This window comes from Anoplopoma fimbria, chromosome 14 (assembly GCF_027596085.1).
Source record: "Anoplopoma fimbria isolate UVic2021 breed Golden Eagle Sablefish chromosome 14, Afim_UVic_2022, whole genome shotgun sequence".
NCBI classification, from domain to species: Eukaryota; Metazoa; Chordata; class Actinopteri; order Perciformes; family Anoplopomatidae; genus Anoplopoma; species Anoplopoma fimbria.
Genome location: NC_072462.1, coordinates 14041197 through 14058515, shown reverse-complemented (window position 1 = coordinate 14058515; position 17319 = coordinate 14041197). Strand labels below are relative to the sequence as shown.

Sequence of the window (17319 nt, the reverse complement as noted above, 5' to 3'; positions counted from 1 at the left end):
CGTCATGTTTTCAAAATAAGACCCTTATGTGATTTCAATAATTCCATTAACTAGGTTATTGTAGACTATTTAACTACATTGCCACGGTAATGATGAACTAATACACGTGCAATACTGGTGCTATAAAACACAAGCCACACTCTTCTGACAGAGAAAAAATAAAAAAAATAATAATAATACATTTTATTTATAGAGCGCTTTTCAGAGTACTCAAAGACGCTTTACAGACATTTAAAAACAGCAACACTTAAAACGAAAAATAGATACGAAACATGTTTTTTAAGCTTTTTCTTACATTTTTAAATTCTAAAACTATTAAATTGAGATTGAAATTTGTCTGAGAAATTGAGAATAAAAGGAGAGGTTGGTGAACAATAAAGTGTGCACGAATGAAGCAAGGACAAGCGAGAGAGAGAGAGAGAGAGAGAGAGAGAGAGAGAGAGAGAGAGAGAGAGAGAGAGAGAGAGAGAGTCCAACTGGAGCTCAAACTGAGTGGAACTGGTCTTTCATCCTGCCTGTGATCTGGAAATCTAACCCATCAACCAGTAGGAGGACATTTACAGGCTGTCTGGTCTGTTTGAAGCCAGAGGGGGGGTGCAAGTGAATTCCCGTGAGGCAGGTTCTGGGTAAAACATATATTTTACTGACAGTTTGAGTCTGATTTCCATCTTACTCCTCACTGGATTATGATTATGGTGGAGTGGTGTGGTTGTGTTTGGGATATTGTATGGACGGTCTCAGTGAATATGGTAAATTGGAAACAATACCATTTATTTTAGCAAAAAGGACACTTTGTGCCATCAAAAATCACCCACCAAAAGAATAATTTCTAAGTGAAAAACATAAAACACTGCTTAAAAGGGGAAATGGAGTGGATAAATGATGCTACAAAACACTCGCTATTCAGCTATTGTTGGCAATGCACGGTTTTCTATTTCACATTATTCCTTTTAATCCAGAAAGATTGAATTGGTCTTTGTTGCCATGTTTGTTATTGGCAAGAAGTGGATACCAAAGGGAACAATGACTTTCAAAATAAATGCATTGTACTGACGACTGACTGAACCTTTGATTTGCACTTAGGCAAGTATGTATGAAAATGGCACAAAATCGCTAAAATAGGTAGCAGTATATATGAACGTTAAATAGAAAACAATTGAGCAGATTTATTCAGAACTCTATGGTGTAAGCAACATTCATCAAAAGCTGCTTTTCTTGTGTGTAACACAGAGTTGGCACAGAGCACTCTTCAACCGACTGGCTGAGTATCGGCAGGTCTGTATACAGCATTTCCATTACAATTCTCACAAGATAAGTCAGAACACGCTCGCAAGTAAGAGCAGTGTCCAGGCAAAAGGAAATTCCACCTGCACTTAAGCAGCCTGATGACCTTCACATGAGGATGAAGCAACACTGCAGCCTCCAAACAGGAATCTGAAATGTGAACACAATAAGCAAACAACGTGTATTCTATACACGCACTTACTCTGTCTGCGCTCTGCTCATGTTTCATTTAGTTTAGACAGACAGGGCTGGACTCCACTGTGTTCATTCATGTCATCGGGTGTGTCAAAATCCCCACACAGGGCCAGAACTGTCTTTCAAATATGAATAAACTGAAAAGGCTATTTAGCAGAGTAGTTAGTGGTTGCTGCCTCTTATTATAGACTGTCTAACCTACATACTGTAGGAAGGGGAAATCTTTTTACTGAAAATTTGTAAAAGCACGCACACGAAGGAATTAAGCCACTTTAAAGTTTTAGCATTCATTTCAATCAACAGCAAAGTTCTGCCAATCAACTGAAATTATACAATATGTATTCATTTGCTTAAAATATTCAATAAGCGTTCAATTTTTAAGTCTTCTTTCCAACATCATCAGCTGAAACATTTCACTCAATCAAATTCAATGAACTAAATAATATCAGCAAATGCTTCATCTTCCATACTTCCTTGTAACATTAAACACTTGGAATCAATTTTCTTTTTTAAATGAGGATTACACATCAGTATCGATAAGCCCAACTTTAAAAGTGAAATGCCAAAAAAAAAATCATTGGATTCAGATAGAAATAGTGGAGAATTTTTTTTTTTCAGATTGCTAGACTCTCCTTGAACTAATCATTCAATCAAATCACATAACAGTTTGATAGAAATGGAGTTTATTCATCCTTTTGAAGCACTGCTCCCATTTGGCCGGGTTCATGTTAATTCCAATTCTGTTAAATAAAAAAGTGTGTAGTTGAGATCAGAATGTAGGTTGAGTTCAAAGATGGGAGTGGTCCAAGAATTTGGCCAAAGGAGGGTGATAGGATTTGGCCAATGTGCCCCTGGCCCAATTTGACATTGTGGCTGTTAAGATCCCATCACAAGGTAGTCGCTAGTTTATTCAATCAAATCAAAACTTTATTTGAAAGGTGATGTGTGCTTCTCTTGCAGTATTCTTACGGCGTTTGTTCCAATTGCTGTATTTGTCCACAGATGATGATCGGTAGGCAAAGTCGAACTTTGTGAAATATTCAGCGTGTCGACATATCCTACTCGGTTTTTACAGATATTGTTTGAAAGTTGATGGATTTTTCCGAGCCCCGAATGTCTGGCTCGCATTGTTAAAACGTATTTTCCTAAGAGAGCAAAAACATTACACAGCCTTTGTCGCATGGGGCATTCTATTATGTAGCGGGGGGGACACAGCTGAGGCGCAAAAGGAGCAACTACATGGAATTGCTTTAATAAATCAGTGTCACATTATGCATTCGATGCACAGACTAGAAAGCCCCTTTACAGTACAAGCAGAAAAGTTTATGAATCTTTTGGGAATCAGCTTGCAACATGCTCTTTTGTTAGATACACCATCAAGGCTGTTCTTTGATAGTCCAACTTTACATATCAAGATAAGTTGGTTTGGATTCATAGGAGTACACCGCCATAAAACAATGCAGTGGAAAAGACAGAGGGTAAAAATCTAACTTTTACAGGCTTGCCTTTCATTTTTGAAGCTAATATCAGTCACATAGAAATAGACTAATACTGGGGAGAGTCACTGGGCTGCCACTAAACCTATTAGAGCTTTCAAAGCCACAGTGGAGGTCCAATGAAGAAATGCTAAACGCTGAGGTTAGTAACAGTAGCTGTAGTCACTACATATGCATTACTGTATATGTGTTCTACAACCAGCATGTTCAGATTACATTTCTAAATTCCAACTTCACCCTTTACATTTCATGGAGCTTTCACAGTTAAACTTAGACGTAGACAATCTTATTTGTTTGATACATAAGTAAAGCAAACCCACACTTCATGTTTATGCATAAGGAAGACTGAACACTGTATCAGGATCTACCCAGTTCTTTATTCATCCTGCTTTAATAAACCACCCCGATAGACTGCATCCTAGCGGATTCATTTTAAAACAGACAATATATGATAAATAAAACAAAAACTATTGAATTTTGCCATCGCCTCATTTGCCAAACATTATCTTTGATCTTCTTTGCCAATTAATGGAATAAGGGGGGGGGTGTATGAACAATTGTGCCTGTTGTTGCTTTGCATAAATCAGGGGAAAGAGCTTATGCATTCATTAGTGGTATTTGCATAAACTTCTGCATTCATTCTGTCAAGTAAATATAATACCCCTCTTAGCAATTGTAATGATCAAATGATTATCTTGACATCAAAGCTGTCCTATTCCAGCACAAAGCAGGACTAGAGACACTGGTGGTGAAACAAAGCATTATGAAATACAGTTCCTGCAAAGGACAGCCACCAGCATGGGTCACTGACCATATTCATCCATCCTTCTCGTGCCAGTCAAATAAGTTTACTGTCGACTGAGGTAATACAACCTCATAATCTGTTTGTTTGTTTTTGGAAAACAAAGCATATTTCTCTCTACTGTGTAAAGGGATTGAGCGTTGAAGGATGTTATCGTGGATCATGACAAAGAAACATCCACAGTAAGTTGTAAAACTGTTTGCACAAGCCTGATTTCCATTTCCAGAGTTAGCAATACATTTCTGTGGAAATACATTCTTAATCAGCTGTTCAGATATGAATCCTTGTTTTCTGTCTTTTATCCTATAAATTAGAATAAAGAAAAAACACAATTTCACTGCATGTCAACAAATTGTAAGGAATACCTGAATCAAATTCTTGCAAAAAAACACAACAGATGTTTCCATATTGAGGCCAATGATGAGTCTGAAAATGCTAACGCTCCTGCTTTTACAGTCACCAGATCTCAACCCAATTTAGCACCTATGGGATTTTTGGGACCAATGTGTTCAACAGCACTCTCCACCATCACCATCAAAACACTGAAAGAGGTGATATCTTCTGGGAGAACAGTGTTTATCGCTACAGTTTCATAGTCTTGTGGAATGTATACACTGGACCCGCCGGGGCTGTTCTGGTGACTCATTATGTACCAACACTTTGCTGAGACACTTCATGTTGGTTTTCCCTTTCATTTCTCACACATCTTGTGTCTCCTTGGCCAAAGCTGTCGAATAACGATACAGCTGCCACCTTCATACACACCTACAACACAATACCGTTGCTTTGTTTAACACCCAGACTCATCAATCCTTCGCACATGTTACCCATCATCAGCTGTGGCATCTCAATCAACATCAAACCTCAAAAGCATCTCATTAAAAAAAAAGAAAAAAAAGGTAGGCCTATAATTGATTGGCAGCAGCTGTACGGACTGTGCATACGCTGAGTGAAATTACCAAATAGCCTTTTATTTTCCACTTCAACATGTCTCCACATGATATGAGGTATTACAAAAAATAGATTCTCAATCCAGACTCTTACAATAAAATACAAATCGACCCTGGCCGTAACATCCACAGAACAGGAGCTGACAAATGACTGTGAAAGGAGACACTACTTGCAAATGCTTCACAACGCATTGTAAAACACAAATTGCAATTCAAAATTCCAATATCTGGAAAACGCGTGATACTGCAGCCAACCTCGTGTATGACGATTATGAATCACAGCAGGTGAGAGCAGACCAGCGAGCCAGCCAGCACACAGTGCGATGATCAAAGCCAAATGCAGCGCTTCCTTTCTGTGGAAAAACCTGCCATTTTCCTGTACGAGAACAACCCAGGAGGCATGAGAGTGAAAACACTGGGGTAGGGCATTACAAGAACAGAGTACGGTAAGGAACAGAATTCCCTCTACAAATGAGACTGTAGTAGAGCATTCATCTTAAAAAGACAGTCTCCCATAGGTTTATTATAGCAGGTCAAATGATGACAAATAGACCATTTGATGGCCTGCACAAGCTCCACCATGGATCCTACTCTCTGCGGTCCCTTTACACCCTCGGTATATCAGCTGGATGAGCTCGTTTGTAGCATCCCCAGCTACACTCCTTTCAAAAAAACAGAGCAAAATTAAAGTTCTATGCCAAAATTTCAAGTCTTTACAAAAACTCACCTCCATGTCAGCTCCACACTGGGTAATAACTCCCATCTCTCTTGTTGACCTTTACCACCCTCTTCAGTGCTTGTCCTGCAGTGCTAAGCTCAACCCCTGACATAAGATTGAGATGTAGTGCAGTGCTTACATGTTCTGTGCCAAAGGGAGCAGAGTGGTCTGGTGAAGGCATTCTTTTTTTTTTTTTCATGACCACCGTTGCTTTTAATCTCCCATCTCCCATCTCCCCTCCCAGAGCAAGCAGGGTTTGCTGTAACTCCTGTTTGGATAGAAACAGCGTGGCAGAGAGGGGAGACAAATAGAGAGGAAGGAGGCTGATTGAAAAGCCAGAGCTCAATAAGATGCGTGAAAAAAAAAAAAAAAAAGACGTGGTGGGAAATTAAAAGTGTAAAGATTTTGGTGCAATTCGATGGATGGAAACGATAAAGGACAGGGAGACGTTTGCTCCTGCTTTAAGTGCCTGAAGGTTTTCAAAAAGGTGAACTCCTAATGAGGTGTTTACCGAGTCAGCCATGTTGCTAAACATATCGATCGCCACACAGTCCCACATCACTTTAAATGAGCAAAGAAAATTATCTTGTGTGACAAAGCGTAGAAGCATCTCTCCCCAGAATTTCTGATACTATGAAGTTGAACTACAGCACATCTGCAACTGCCATTAAAATTCATTATTTAAAGTAAATTGAAGCTGGAAAAGCAGAGTATGATGACATTAGGAGGAAAGCTCTGATGCTGAAAAAGCGAAACACTTAAACCCTTGAACGTGGTTTAAACTCAAAACTTTGTTTTTCTTCCGACATACTAAAATACACCCACACAAAAAAAAAAAAAAAATATATCAGCAAATCCAACACTTCTTACCAAAAGTAAGGATTGCTTATTGAATGCATTACTTTATCATTGTTGTTTCTTTTTTACAAAGAAAACCAAACAAGAAACAGTGAAAAGGGGCCATGTATATTTCCTCTTCACTTCCCTTTCTGCTCATCCATTCTCCATGACACTTGAGGTAATAAATCAAAGCTGAGCAGGCAGCAGGCCGCAGAGGGAAGGGGACTTGCTGTCCTTTTCCCACCTACCCTCACCTCTGACGTTCCTTCCACAAAACAATCGCACATCTGACAGAATGGAAGAAACATACACGAAGATGTGCTCATTATGGTTCGGTTGGCATTTGGCAAATAAGGTATGCCCCAGCATTTTGAAATCTTTCTTGTGTTATTTTCAGAAAATAGGAAGTGGATTTTGTTATATTAAAAAGGACACCTTTGAGAAGGTGTTATGTTCAGGAACATGTGGTTTGCACCTTTACACGTCAGTCAAGTGCAGCACAGCGGTAAACACTGAACGATGTGGCAAAAGTAGTACATGTGAAAGCAAAACCGTGAGCGCATTAATCCGTTAATCTGTTTCTAAAATAGAAAAAAAGGCAAACCTGTTTAAAGCACGGGAGGTCAAAATGTGAAAGCAGGCTGGTGCTTTAAGTGAGACGCTGACTGCAATGTTCTATGTGTTTACCCTCTGGATTCACACTAAGTGGAAATAATGTTAATTTTCAGTTACTCAAGACTCTGAATCTTTTACCTTGAGTTGTTTGAATTATTTTCAATACAATATTGGAGGCAGCATGTTGCTGCGTTGTTACAGTTTTTTATCGTTTTTTTTCCATAGGCACTGATATTAACAGCTTCAGAACAACAGACATTAGAGGAATAGAATATAGTTGGTTGGTGGTTGCCTCAATTCAATACAGTCTACACACTATACAGTCCTATAGAATGTTCAGAGGGTATTAAAACATAAAAGGAGCAACGGGATAAATGACAATGCCCATGCCCACGCCCATATAATATATGTGTGTGTCTGACTGTGTATTTGATGAGGCTGAGGCTTTTGTAGCAGCCCGAAGCATCAAAATTCAGTTTTAATAGGAGAAAATAAAAAAAAAAGGTGGAATATCTATGCAACAAAAGAAATTCTGCTCGTAAAAATTCACTGTCTATGTATTTAAATTTGCTCATTCTGTGCTGTGTATGGCCGTGATGTCGGAGCAGGACATTTCATTTCAAGAGCAGAACTCTGGCACTAATTCATCCATCAAGAGAAAAGCTGTCAATATGACCTGATGGGTTAAGGTGTTGAATACTGAATACATGCAAAACACAGGGGACACTAAAATGTGAACTTCTGTCTTGGACTTCTGTGTCAGGATCTTAGCACAATTATAATAATATGAAGGTGTTTACAGCGCTCGGCAGGTGTTTTACAACAGCTTGTAAATCAAACAAACAAAATCTATTATGGTTTCCTGATAGACAAACATTATTAGACTTCACTATTTTAAAAACAAACCTACTGTATGTTACCGTTTTTTTTTGTTTTTTTCATAATGGTATGGCCTTTTTTGTCATAAATGTCAGATTTATGATGAAAACATCAGGATTTATCGTTCATACAACTGTACTACAGTTCCTATTCAGTTCCACAATGTGGTCAACGGCATAAGCTAACATGCTGGCAGTCAAAATACATTAAAGCCCTTTCTCCTCCTCCTCCTCCTCCTCCTCCCTTTCACAGCATATATACAGTCATGCACTGGAAGGGCGAAGCAGCAAATTTGCTAGCTGGCTGACTGGGAGGACAGAGAGGCCTTTCTCACCAGTCAACGGCTGTCCTTAATGAGAATAGAAAGTGATTTAGTAGCTTAATGCTCCAGCCCTGAGCCAGCCAGCCAGCCAGCCAGCCAGCCAGCCTGCCTGCCTGCTTGCCCGCCTTTGCTCTGCGCTGCCAGTTTACTCGGCACTCCACATACAGAGAATGAAACTGTGACCGGGGAAAGAGACAACTAAAGAAATAACAATTTAAAAAACAAGATAGTAAGATAGCAAAACCAGAGTCTGAAAACCTCAGTAATGAGACATGGATTTTCTCAGTATCCACACCAATGACCTCCGGCAAGTCTTGAATCTTTGTATTTGCTGTAAAACAGGTTTTCTATTATACTGAGTGAAGACAGTTGTCCTGAACTGATTGGGAGCTGGAAAACATCTAGTTTTGCAATTTTAGTCTATACTGTGAGGCTTATTGCATTTAACGAACCTTACTTTGTGCTTCCCACTCTCTTCACTTCCACCAACACATGAAAACCACGGGGCAAGTATAAGAACATCCATCTTTCTCTGTGACATAAGAGAAAAATATGGAGAAAGCAAGGTAAGCAAGATCTCTTCATGCATAGTCTGCTCCTCTCACAAAGCAAATACCTTTTTGTTTTTGGTTTGTGCAAGGCAGAAATGCATTCCCACTATTTTGTCCTCCATCATTATCCAATTAGCGACGCTACTCCCAAAACCATTCTAATGTCAAAGACTCTCAGATGACCTGTCGAAAGAGATGTTTTTCGATCCAATCAGTTATCTGTGACTAAGCCCTGCACACAAAAAAAGGTGAGTATTTTTCCCCTTAAGCCTACCATGGCCAAATATCCAAAAGTGATGCAAACTCTCGTCTAGCATTTCATTCAGTTTAAGTTTTACCATCCAGCAATGCATGTGTTCTATGAATTATGCGCTCAAGTGAGAATAAAATACCAATTTCATGCATATTTGCAGGACCAAATTGCATCCCTTGATTGGGGCACCACACTTAGGGTGTGCATGAAATTTAAAGTCATAATCACATTCAACCACAAAATAGGAAAGAAGAGAGGAGAGCAAGAGAGGCAGAGGAAGGAGGAGAGGAAGTGAATAAAGAAATGCCAATTCAACACCAACAGTACTGAAGCTTGCATCCCATCCGGAACCACGAGTAACTTTAAGCAACAACAGGAAAAGGGGAATCATATGTCATCTTTCTTTTTTTTACTTTTATTTTTTTTCAATTTTTATTTAATACCAGGATTATTGGTTGCACATCATGCCGCCTGGACAACACTATAGTTACCACTGGAACCAAACAAGGTTACTGGAAACAGGACAGGTGGATTAAAGGCATGGGAGTACCTGTGTGAGCACATGATTGTTTTTGGGTGGGGGTGGGGTGGAGAGAAAGTAGCTCAGGTTTTAACAACATCCTGCCGGTGTGCATGGTCCCCACGCGCAAAAACGCGCAACCTAGACTGACCGGTTATCACGGCGGGGGGGGGAAACACAGCAGTTCTTACCGAGTGTGAAGTACGGGAGAGCTGTGTTGTCAAGATCATCCATTACGGAAATTCGCCCAGGTAGGTCTGTTCTAACGAATAACAGGAGTCGGGATTCCCCCCCTCCTGCCGCTGCTCCACCTCCACCTCCACCTCCACCAGTCCTCCTCCTCCTCCTCCTCCACCGACAACACCTGCTCCAGCGGCGCCTCCGCCACCGACCGCGTTCCCCGAGGCTCCGCCGGTGAAGCTGAACTCGTTCTCCCGGAGCACGGGCAGGGTAGAGACGGTGACGGCTTTCAGCTCGCACGGCGCCTCCGCGTCGCTCTCTTTGTCCCGCTCCTCGTCAGAAGACGTCGCCCCTCTGTTTGCTCCGACTGTCACGGTCCAAGTCAGAAGAAGGAGCCCCGCGAGAAGGACGCGGAGGTGCGGCAGTAAAATCCTCGCCATCCCGCTCCTCGCGTGTGGTTCTCCTCTCGCTTTGAGTGGGGCTCATGAGCTTGTCCGTTCACTTATAGTACAGTCGCTGCAACAAAAAAAAAAAAAAAAAAAGGAGTCGCGTCCGTCCAGGAGGCGGCAGCACAGGTGTAGTGAGAATGACATCTCTCGGCTCCTCACACACACACACACACACACACACACACACACACACACACACACGCACACGCACCCTTCGTGTTCACACCGCGGGACAACAAAATCAATTAAACACGGAAGAAGCACGTGTCATTTTTTTTTTTTTTTTCCAGGGACGATCTATAGTCATTATGTATTCGTTAGGGTCACGTGGTTTCATTTATTTGAAAATGAATAAATAAATCCATGCGCTCTCCAAATCTGAGCGTAATAGTTCTTGCATTCTGAAAAATTTAAAGGGAGACTTTAGATTTTTTTTTTTTTTTTTTCAATCACATGAGACATTAATTGTTTTGATTTTTTTTTTTTTTTTTTTTTTTTTTTTTTTTTTCATGGAATCAGAGACTCTGGTAGAAGTTGGATTATCATATAAACATACATGAGTAAATAAAATAAACAGATGTGTGTATGGGGGACTCTGTAGCCACATTATTAACATACTCCTAGTTTTTCATTACGTATCTTGACGTTTAAATTGCATTCTCGACTTTGGAAGCAGCCATTAACTAAACAATATAACCTGAAAGTCCATTTAGCACTGCAGCTGCTCTGGATCTTTTGACTTTCACTTGGTCTTGATCAGCAAATAATGGCCAGATATATTTTATTTTTTTCAGTTTTTATCACTTCTCACCCACATTGACTCCAAAATTGAGGTTCAAAGTTCATTCTTGAACTTGCAAACCTCCAGTATCAAAACAATATCACCTCAAGGTCCAATGCAGTAGTTGTTCTGGAGCCTTTGATGATAGCACACAGTCTTCATCAGCACTTGGTGTTTGCCAGAAGATTGTGGATTTTCCGATTGTTCTGCATTTTAAGCAGTTCTCACATATATTGTCTCCAAAAGACAATTTCAAAGTTAATTCTTGAACTTGCAAACAGCACTTGACAAAATAATCTCAACCGGAGTAAATATTTGATATTTGAAAAGCACAGCAAATGTTTTTACAAACCATTTTGTGTCAATACCTTCAAAGAACAGCCTAAGGCATTGCCTATTGTAACAATAAGACACAAGATGTTCTACAATGTGTCTTCATGTTTACCACACTACACTGTCTTTAAATAGTGATTCATAATAAACAGTATGCTACAAACAGTAGCCCTTCCTCTTCATTTTATAAATGAGGCTTCAGTTCTTTAACTTACCATACAGTAAAAGATTCAGCAGCGAGTGTTCAGCAAAGGATTTCACTCATCCATACACCGACTGTCATCTCAGGCCCTTTTACAATAAATCTTATCCAGCTCGTGCAAATATAAAAGTTACATTCTAGTCTACCACTCTAACTGACTGCACCGTTTCACCTGAAAGATCCCAGTGTAGAGTAAAGTCCATTCATCCCACCCTGAAATATATTGCCACAGGTTACTGCACCAGAGTCATTTTCATAGCAAAATCAAAAGGGGTTCTACAAAGTAATACAATACTATAGTAGTACAAATATACAACTTATTGCAATTATTTAAGATTTTAATTTACTAAATAAGTTACAGATAGTGTAAAAAATGAATGTGCATTAAAAAAGAGTTAATTGAAGGCTTAGTGCACAAGTTATTCTTCACTTATTTCACAAACCTATGTAAAGAGGCAGGCTGTTCCAAAGCTCAGCGTTACCTTGATCCAAGACCATAAAGTCAACATCAACAACGGTCAGTTAAATGTAATTAAATCAGCTCTTTGATATCTTTGTCACTTTGAATGTTGGATTGTTAATCTCATGGCTAGTGAGTAGGCTGAGTAAGTTTAAGAGAACCATAGATGAGGCCAGAATCAAGGTCCAAAATGCAGAGCAGCTTTATTTGATTTATTCATGTGTGTGTATATTTGTGTGTGGTTTCAGACCTGCAAAGGGAAACATATTAACATGTAATCAAATATAAATTGAAACGGTTTGCAATAATTAAAGTTAATCAGCTATTAGATAAGGAAATTTGCTTACAGGACACACAAAACATGGCCGAGGTCAAAGACAGAACAATTGGAGCAGTGTATATATAGCCTCTCATTTGGGTGAAACAATGCAGCCGTGGAGGACATGTCCTTTACAGTCAGGAGAGCTGGTGCTGTCCTTCCTGCCTCAGGTGTGATCATGTGACCACTTGATGGGGACTTCTGACATTGGAGGGCAAAAAAAAAAGAAATATTTAATCATGAAAATAAATAAATACATGAATAAAAATGAGAAGCATATTAACATATAAAAACTTAGTTTTGTCTTATTTGAAAAAATAAGACAAAAAAATAAATAATCAATGTAGTTGTTGATGAGGCTGTCTCGCCACTAAGAATAACCTGTTTAGTTTTTTTCTCCCAGGTGTGAGCAGCCCCCATATTTTTCTTAAGAATATCCATCAACATAAACAGAGACATAACAAAAAAATAAAAATATATACAGTACCAGTCAAAAGTTTGGACACACCTTCTCATTCAACTACTTTGAAGAATCTAAAATATAAAACATATTCTGGTTTGTTGAGCATTTGTTTGTTTACCACATAATTCCATATGTGTTCCTTCATAGTTTGGATGTCTTCAATATTAATCTACAATGTAGAAAAAAATAAAAATAAAGAAAAACCATTGAATGAAAAGGTGTGTCCAAACTTTTGACTGGTACTGTATATATATACTATATATATGTTTATGCATACAGGGATCTTTTGGTTTAGTTATTATTCATCCCTTCTCCGGTGTGGACATACTGCTTACTCAAAAATGTCTCACAATTAATATGGAAAAAGCCCACAGTGCCAGCTTTTCCCTCTGCCTCTCTCTCCATGGTGCTGAAATATTCAAACGCACTCTCTTTGTCAGTTTTACTCCATAGTGCTAAAGTATTCCCTAACATGGTCTGTCTCAGTATCCACACTTGTAATCTTGAGCACTTAGGTGCACATGCACATTCCAACTGTTAAATAGGCAAATGCATGTTCCCTCTGAAAAAAAAAGAAGACCAATCATGAGTGCAGCCCTTTTGTAAGACACAATGACTTGAGCTAGTAAAGTATGCAGTTTTCATGTATACCATTGATACTGCTTCTCTGCATAGATTTACCCAGTCTGTTTTGCTGCTGTGTGGTCCACTGAAGGTGCCTGCTCTCTCATAATAACTAAAGACATGTCCAGACGCCACAGTGAGTAGAAAGAACTGCATATTTACTGACACATTTACTGACACTGCATATGTTACTGAACATTTGCTAATGTCTGCCAACATTTTTTTAGTCACAAGACTTCTTTTTAGGAATAAAGTTGCTTAGCTGGATTTACAAGTTGCCAAATTGGTGTTTTGATCATCTAGTAGCCAATCAGTCAGTAATGAACATTCACTCCCCTAGGCATGAGTAAAAAGGGTCGCAGCCAAAACACTCAAACCCCACTTGATGCACACTTACCCTAGTACTGGTGTGAATATATCAGAGCTATTGGATTCGAAGTATATCCCATATTTCATTTTAGTCTTTTGCAACACTGTTGGTGGCTACAAACCTATTAACTGGTTTCCCAACTGGTGCACATAAATAGGTTAATGGAGCAATATAAGAAATAAATAGAATTTATAAAAAATAATTGTATATGTATGTAAACCGACTATATTATTCTGTGCAATATAGATAATCTGTGCAATCCACTGTGAAATACAAAGAAATCTCTGTTTATATAATATTTTAGTTATTGTGAATTTTTAATGTTTTTTTTAACTTATTTATTATTTTTACCTTGTGATTACTTATTTACTTATTCATAATAATTGTTCTGATCTTGATTTTTACTTATGTCTCTTGTTTGCACTATCCACTCTGCTGCTGTAATCCTACAAATTTCCCCGCTGTGGGACTAATAAAGGATTAGCTTATCTTATTTTATCTTATCTTAAAGATATAGTTGAGTAATGTCTACCTGAGCAGAGAATGAAGTCGCTCTCAATTTAAACTGTTTATTTAAGGGACAATATGCAGTGGCTTTCACGTGTTTGATTTAGTCATACTGAGGCACATCTAAAAATAACTGCAAACGTGAACATTGCCCCCTTTTGGGCAATGCACCCCATAATTAGTGGGCGTCAAAAGATGCCACAGAATACCAGTTGACAGCTGAGCAAACTTTGTTTTTCTATTCTTTTTTGTAATTCCAATATTTAGAAAATCACATAGCCAATTATATGTGCAACACACACTGCTGTCATCGTTACTACTTTAAATGCAAAGAACCCACATGTTTTAATGTGGTTCTCTCTAGCAACTGCACAAAATCCCTATCATAAGGTTCAGAGAATGCAAAAAAAATCAATGATGCATGGATTTCCATTTGCAACACTTAGTAACTTTATTGCATCCTTTAATAATAGACTTGAACATTCAAATGAGCATATTCACAAAAGAACAAGAATGCACCTTTTGCAGATAGGATGTTTTCAATCATAAACCATTTATTTACCTGGCTGGTTAAAAGTAATCATTTACATTAACTTGTGTTTACACTCTTGTTTCTAATTGTTAAGCCGAAAGCTATACTATTTATCTTGCTAGTGACAACTAAAGTATGCATGGACTTAGAAGCTAATTGGTATCTTTAAATCACTGTTTAAGTTCTGTGGTTCCAGTGTTTAATGCATACTTTAAAGAACTAACATCAAAGTGAACCCGTCTTAGTCACTGCCACTCCCGCCTACACTATTTTGCATTTGGGACACTTTCACCGTTTCCCTTCTGTGATAATTTGACATTTTAGTCTGTCGTAATGATTTCCTGATAGAATAGTTGGCTACAAAGATTAGCCTAAAGGGCAAATCTGACATGCTTTGCTGTTCTCCTAGTGAAAGTGCTGACACTGTGGATGGATCTAGTGAGGGTCCACAGAGTATATGCCGTTGTTTCGCAGACATGACCTCTCTTGCTGATAGATTTCATTGAACACTGTCTGCCTTTAATGGGCAAACAGTAACAAGACATCAGATAGGATTGATTGATGTCGGTGTGTTTGGTGAGGTGGCGGAGAGCTGCAAGGGGCAACTTAAACAAGGCTATGGAAAGGAAAATTGCATTGTTATTTGCTGATGGAGAGCTGTGGTTGGTGATGTGAGATTTATTGCTCAGGAAATTGCTTCGACCTGAATGCTGTGGCAGCCTCTGACTCTCTTAAAATTGAATTGTATAGACAACAAGCTAATGTCCACTGCACCTGAGATGGTTAAACAGATTTCTGTGGCATAATGAGCAAAGGAACTGACATTTTAACTCCCCACTTCCATCAGCCAGACTGGTAGAGTGTTGTTTAATGTCAACAAATGACTGAAAAGTATGCCTTCCAGGTGTTAACACGGTGAAATGTCTGTGCACCAAGCCATCTTCTTGATGTTCTAGTATGATAGTCTAAATCCATAGAAAAGAGCAGTGCATTTGGAATTAAAATGAAAATTAGCAGTACTTTTCACTCCCTTGTCAATTATTTAAGAAAATATTCAGTAAGCTAAAATGTTTTAAGTGAACTTGTGCAAAGGCCAGCTGTTGCTATACAGATCAGTCTATACATGTGCATACATGAGTGGGTGTGGGGCACAAGCGGCTTAATGCTATATGCATTTTTTGCAAGCAACATCCATCAGTTTTTTCAATATCCGCTGCGGATACAGGTTAGAAAGCTGCAATGGGATTGAGGTCTCACAGGTGACACAGGAATTGCATGAATGTTGTAAGTGGGTTATATTTATTCTAATGTGGGCAGTCAGCATGAGCTTTGCAGACTGATCACATAATATCATTTCATATATGAATATGAGTAGATAGTATGACCGGACTCAACCTTTTTTTTTTACATTTTGATACAGCTGGAAGATCAGTCATTTGTAAATACATATTAAGTACTATGCCCTTTTTTTTCTTTTGCTTTAAAGTTAATCAAAATATTAACAAGCCTAAATGTCTACAGCCATTTTGCTCTGTGAGGCGGTACAGTGTTACTTTCAGCTATAAGCTAATGTAAGAATGCTAAGACGCTCACAATGACGATGCTAAAATTCTGATTCTGAGCAGGTGAAATTCTTACCATGTTTAACATTATATTGCTAGTAAGCACTATACTCAAAGTACAGCTGTAGATGATGAGAACATATTGGTTTTTTTTTTATGCATTTGGCCATGAACCAAAGTACTGGACAAATTTAAATGATGACCTTATGATAGAGCTAGATGAAATCTTAAGGGATCATCAATATGAATAGGAGGACAGTCAGTACCAAATTGCATTGAAGTCCATCCAAGACACTATTTAGCAGAAAAATAAATCAAAGAAAATCAGGAGATCACCAAAGTAATTAGGATTTATGTGCACACCATAGATATCTGCAACACATTATTATTGCAGTCAATCTGATAGTTGTTGGGATTCCACAGTCTGGACTAAGGTGATGGACAGACACAGATATCCCCATCTATAGAATCATGCCCAAGATGGACTAAAGCAAAACTACTGTGTCATGAAATCATGAAATTCACGAAGCCAAACTAATAACTTGTTCTTGCAGCTTGTTTTTCACGAGTTGGTTTGAGTCGAAACAGTCTTGAGAGCTGTGTGCGGTGCTGGCAGTGTTTTCCTGTGCAATCTTTGTTAATTGATTAGTTTAAGTTATCTGGAGACTGCCCCAATTCTGCAGGTGTAAACAAAGAGCTCCTCAATTAGAAACTGGGTTACACCTGGAGGACAAACACACAACCATAAAAAAAAACACATAAGCAAACAGAGACACCCCCCCTAGCCAATTGGTTTAGTGGGTGCAGAGCACACATTCCAACAAATGTGTACAGCGGGATACTGATAAGTCATTTTAGTTCAAAGTACAGAGACTTCAAATCTGTTCACCCAATTTGTAGAGTGATGTAACGCATGTGGGGGTTGGACCTTGACAGATTGCATGGTTCATCAAAATGGCTTCCATCAGCACAAGTTAAATGTTATGAAATCCAGAGTGATAAGTATGTTGGGATGTAATTATGAGCGTTTCAGTTGAATCTGCTGATTCCTTTCACTGAGTGAACATCTCAGGAAAAGTTGGATTGGTAAGTTTTTATTTCACAGCTGCATA

The 17319-nt window shown here is 38.7% G+C and overlaps 1 protein-coding gene across 1 annotated transcript in view; it reads right to left on the bottom strand.

The window, feature by feature from the left end:
- LOC129102063 (astrotactin-2-like) overlaps positions 1–10219 on the bottom strand; it is a 238733-nt gene extending 228514 nt beyond the window's left edge. The window contains 2 exon segments of the mRNA XM_054612005.1: positions 9617–9757; positions 9760–10219. Of these exon segments, the coding sequence (XP_054467980.1) occupies positions 9617–9757; positions 9760–10045 (427 nt within the window). The 5' untranslated portion in view covers positions 10046–10219.
- Positions 10220–17319: the final 7100 nt, after the last annotated feature.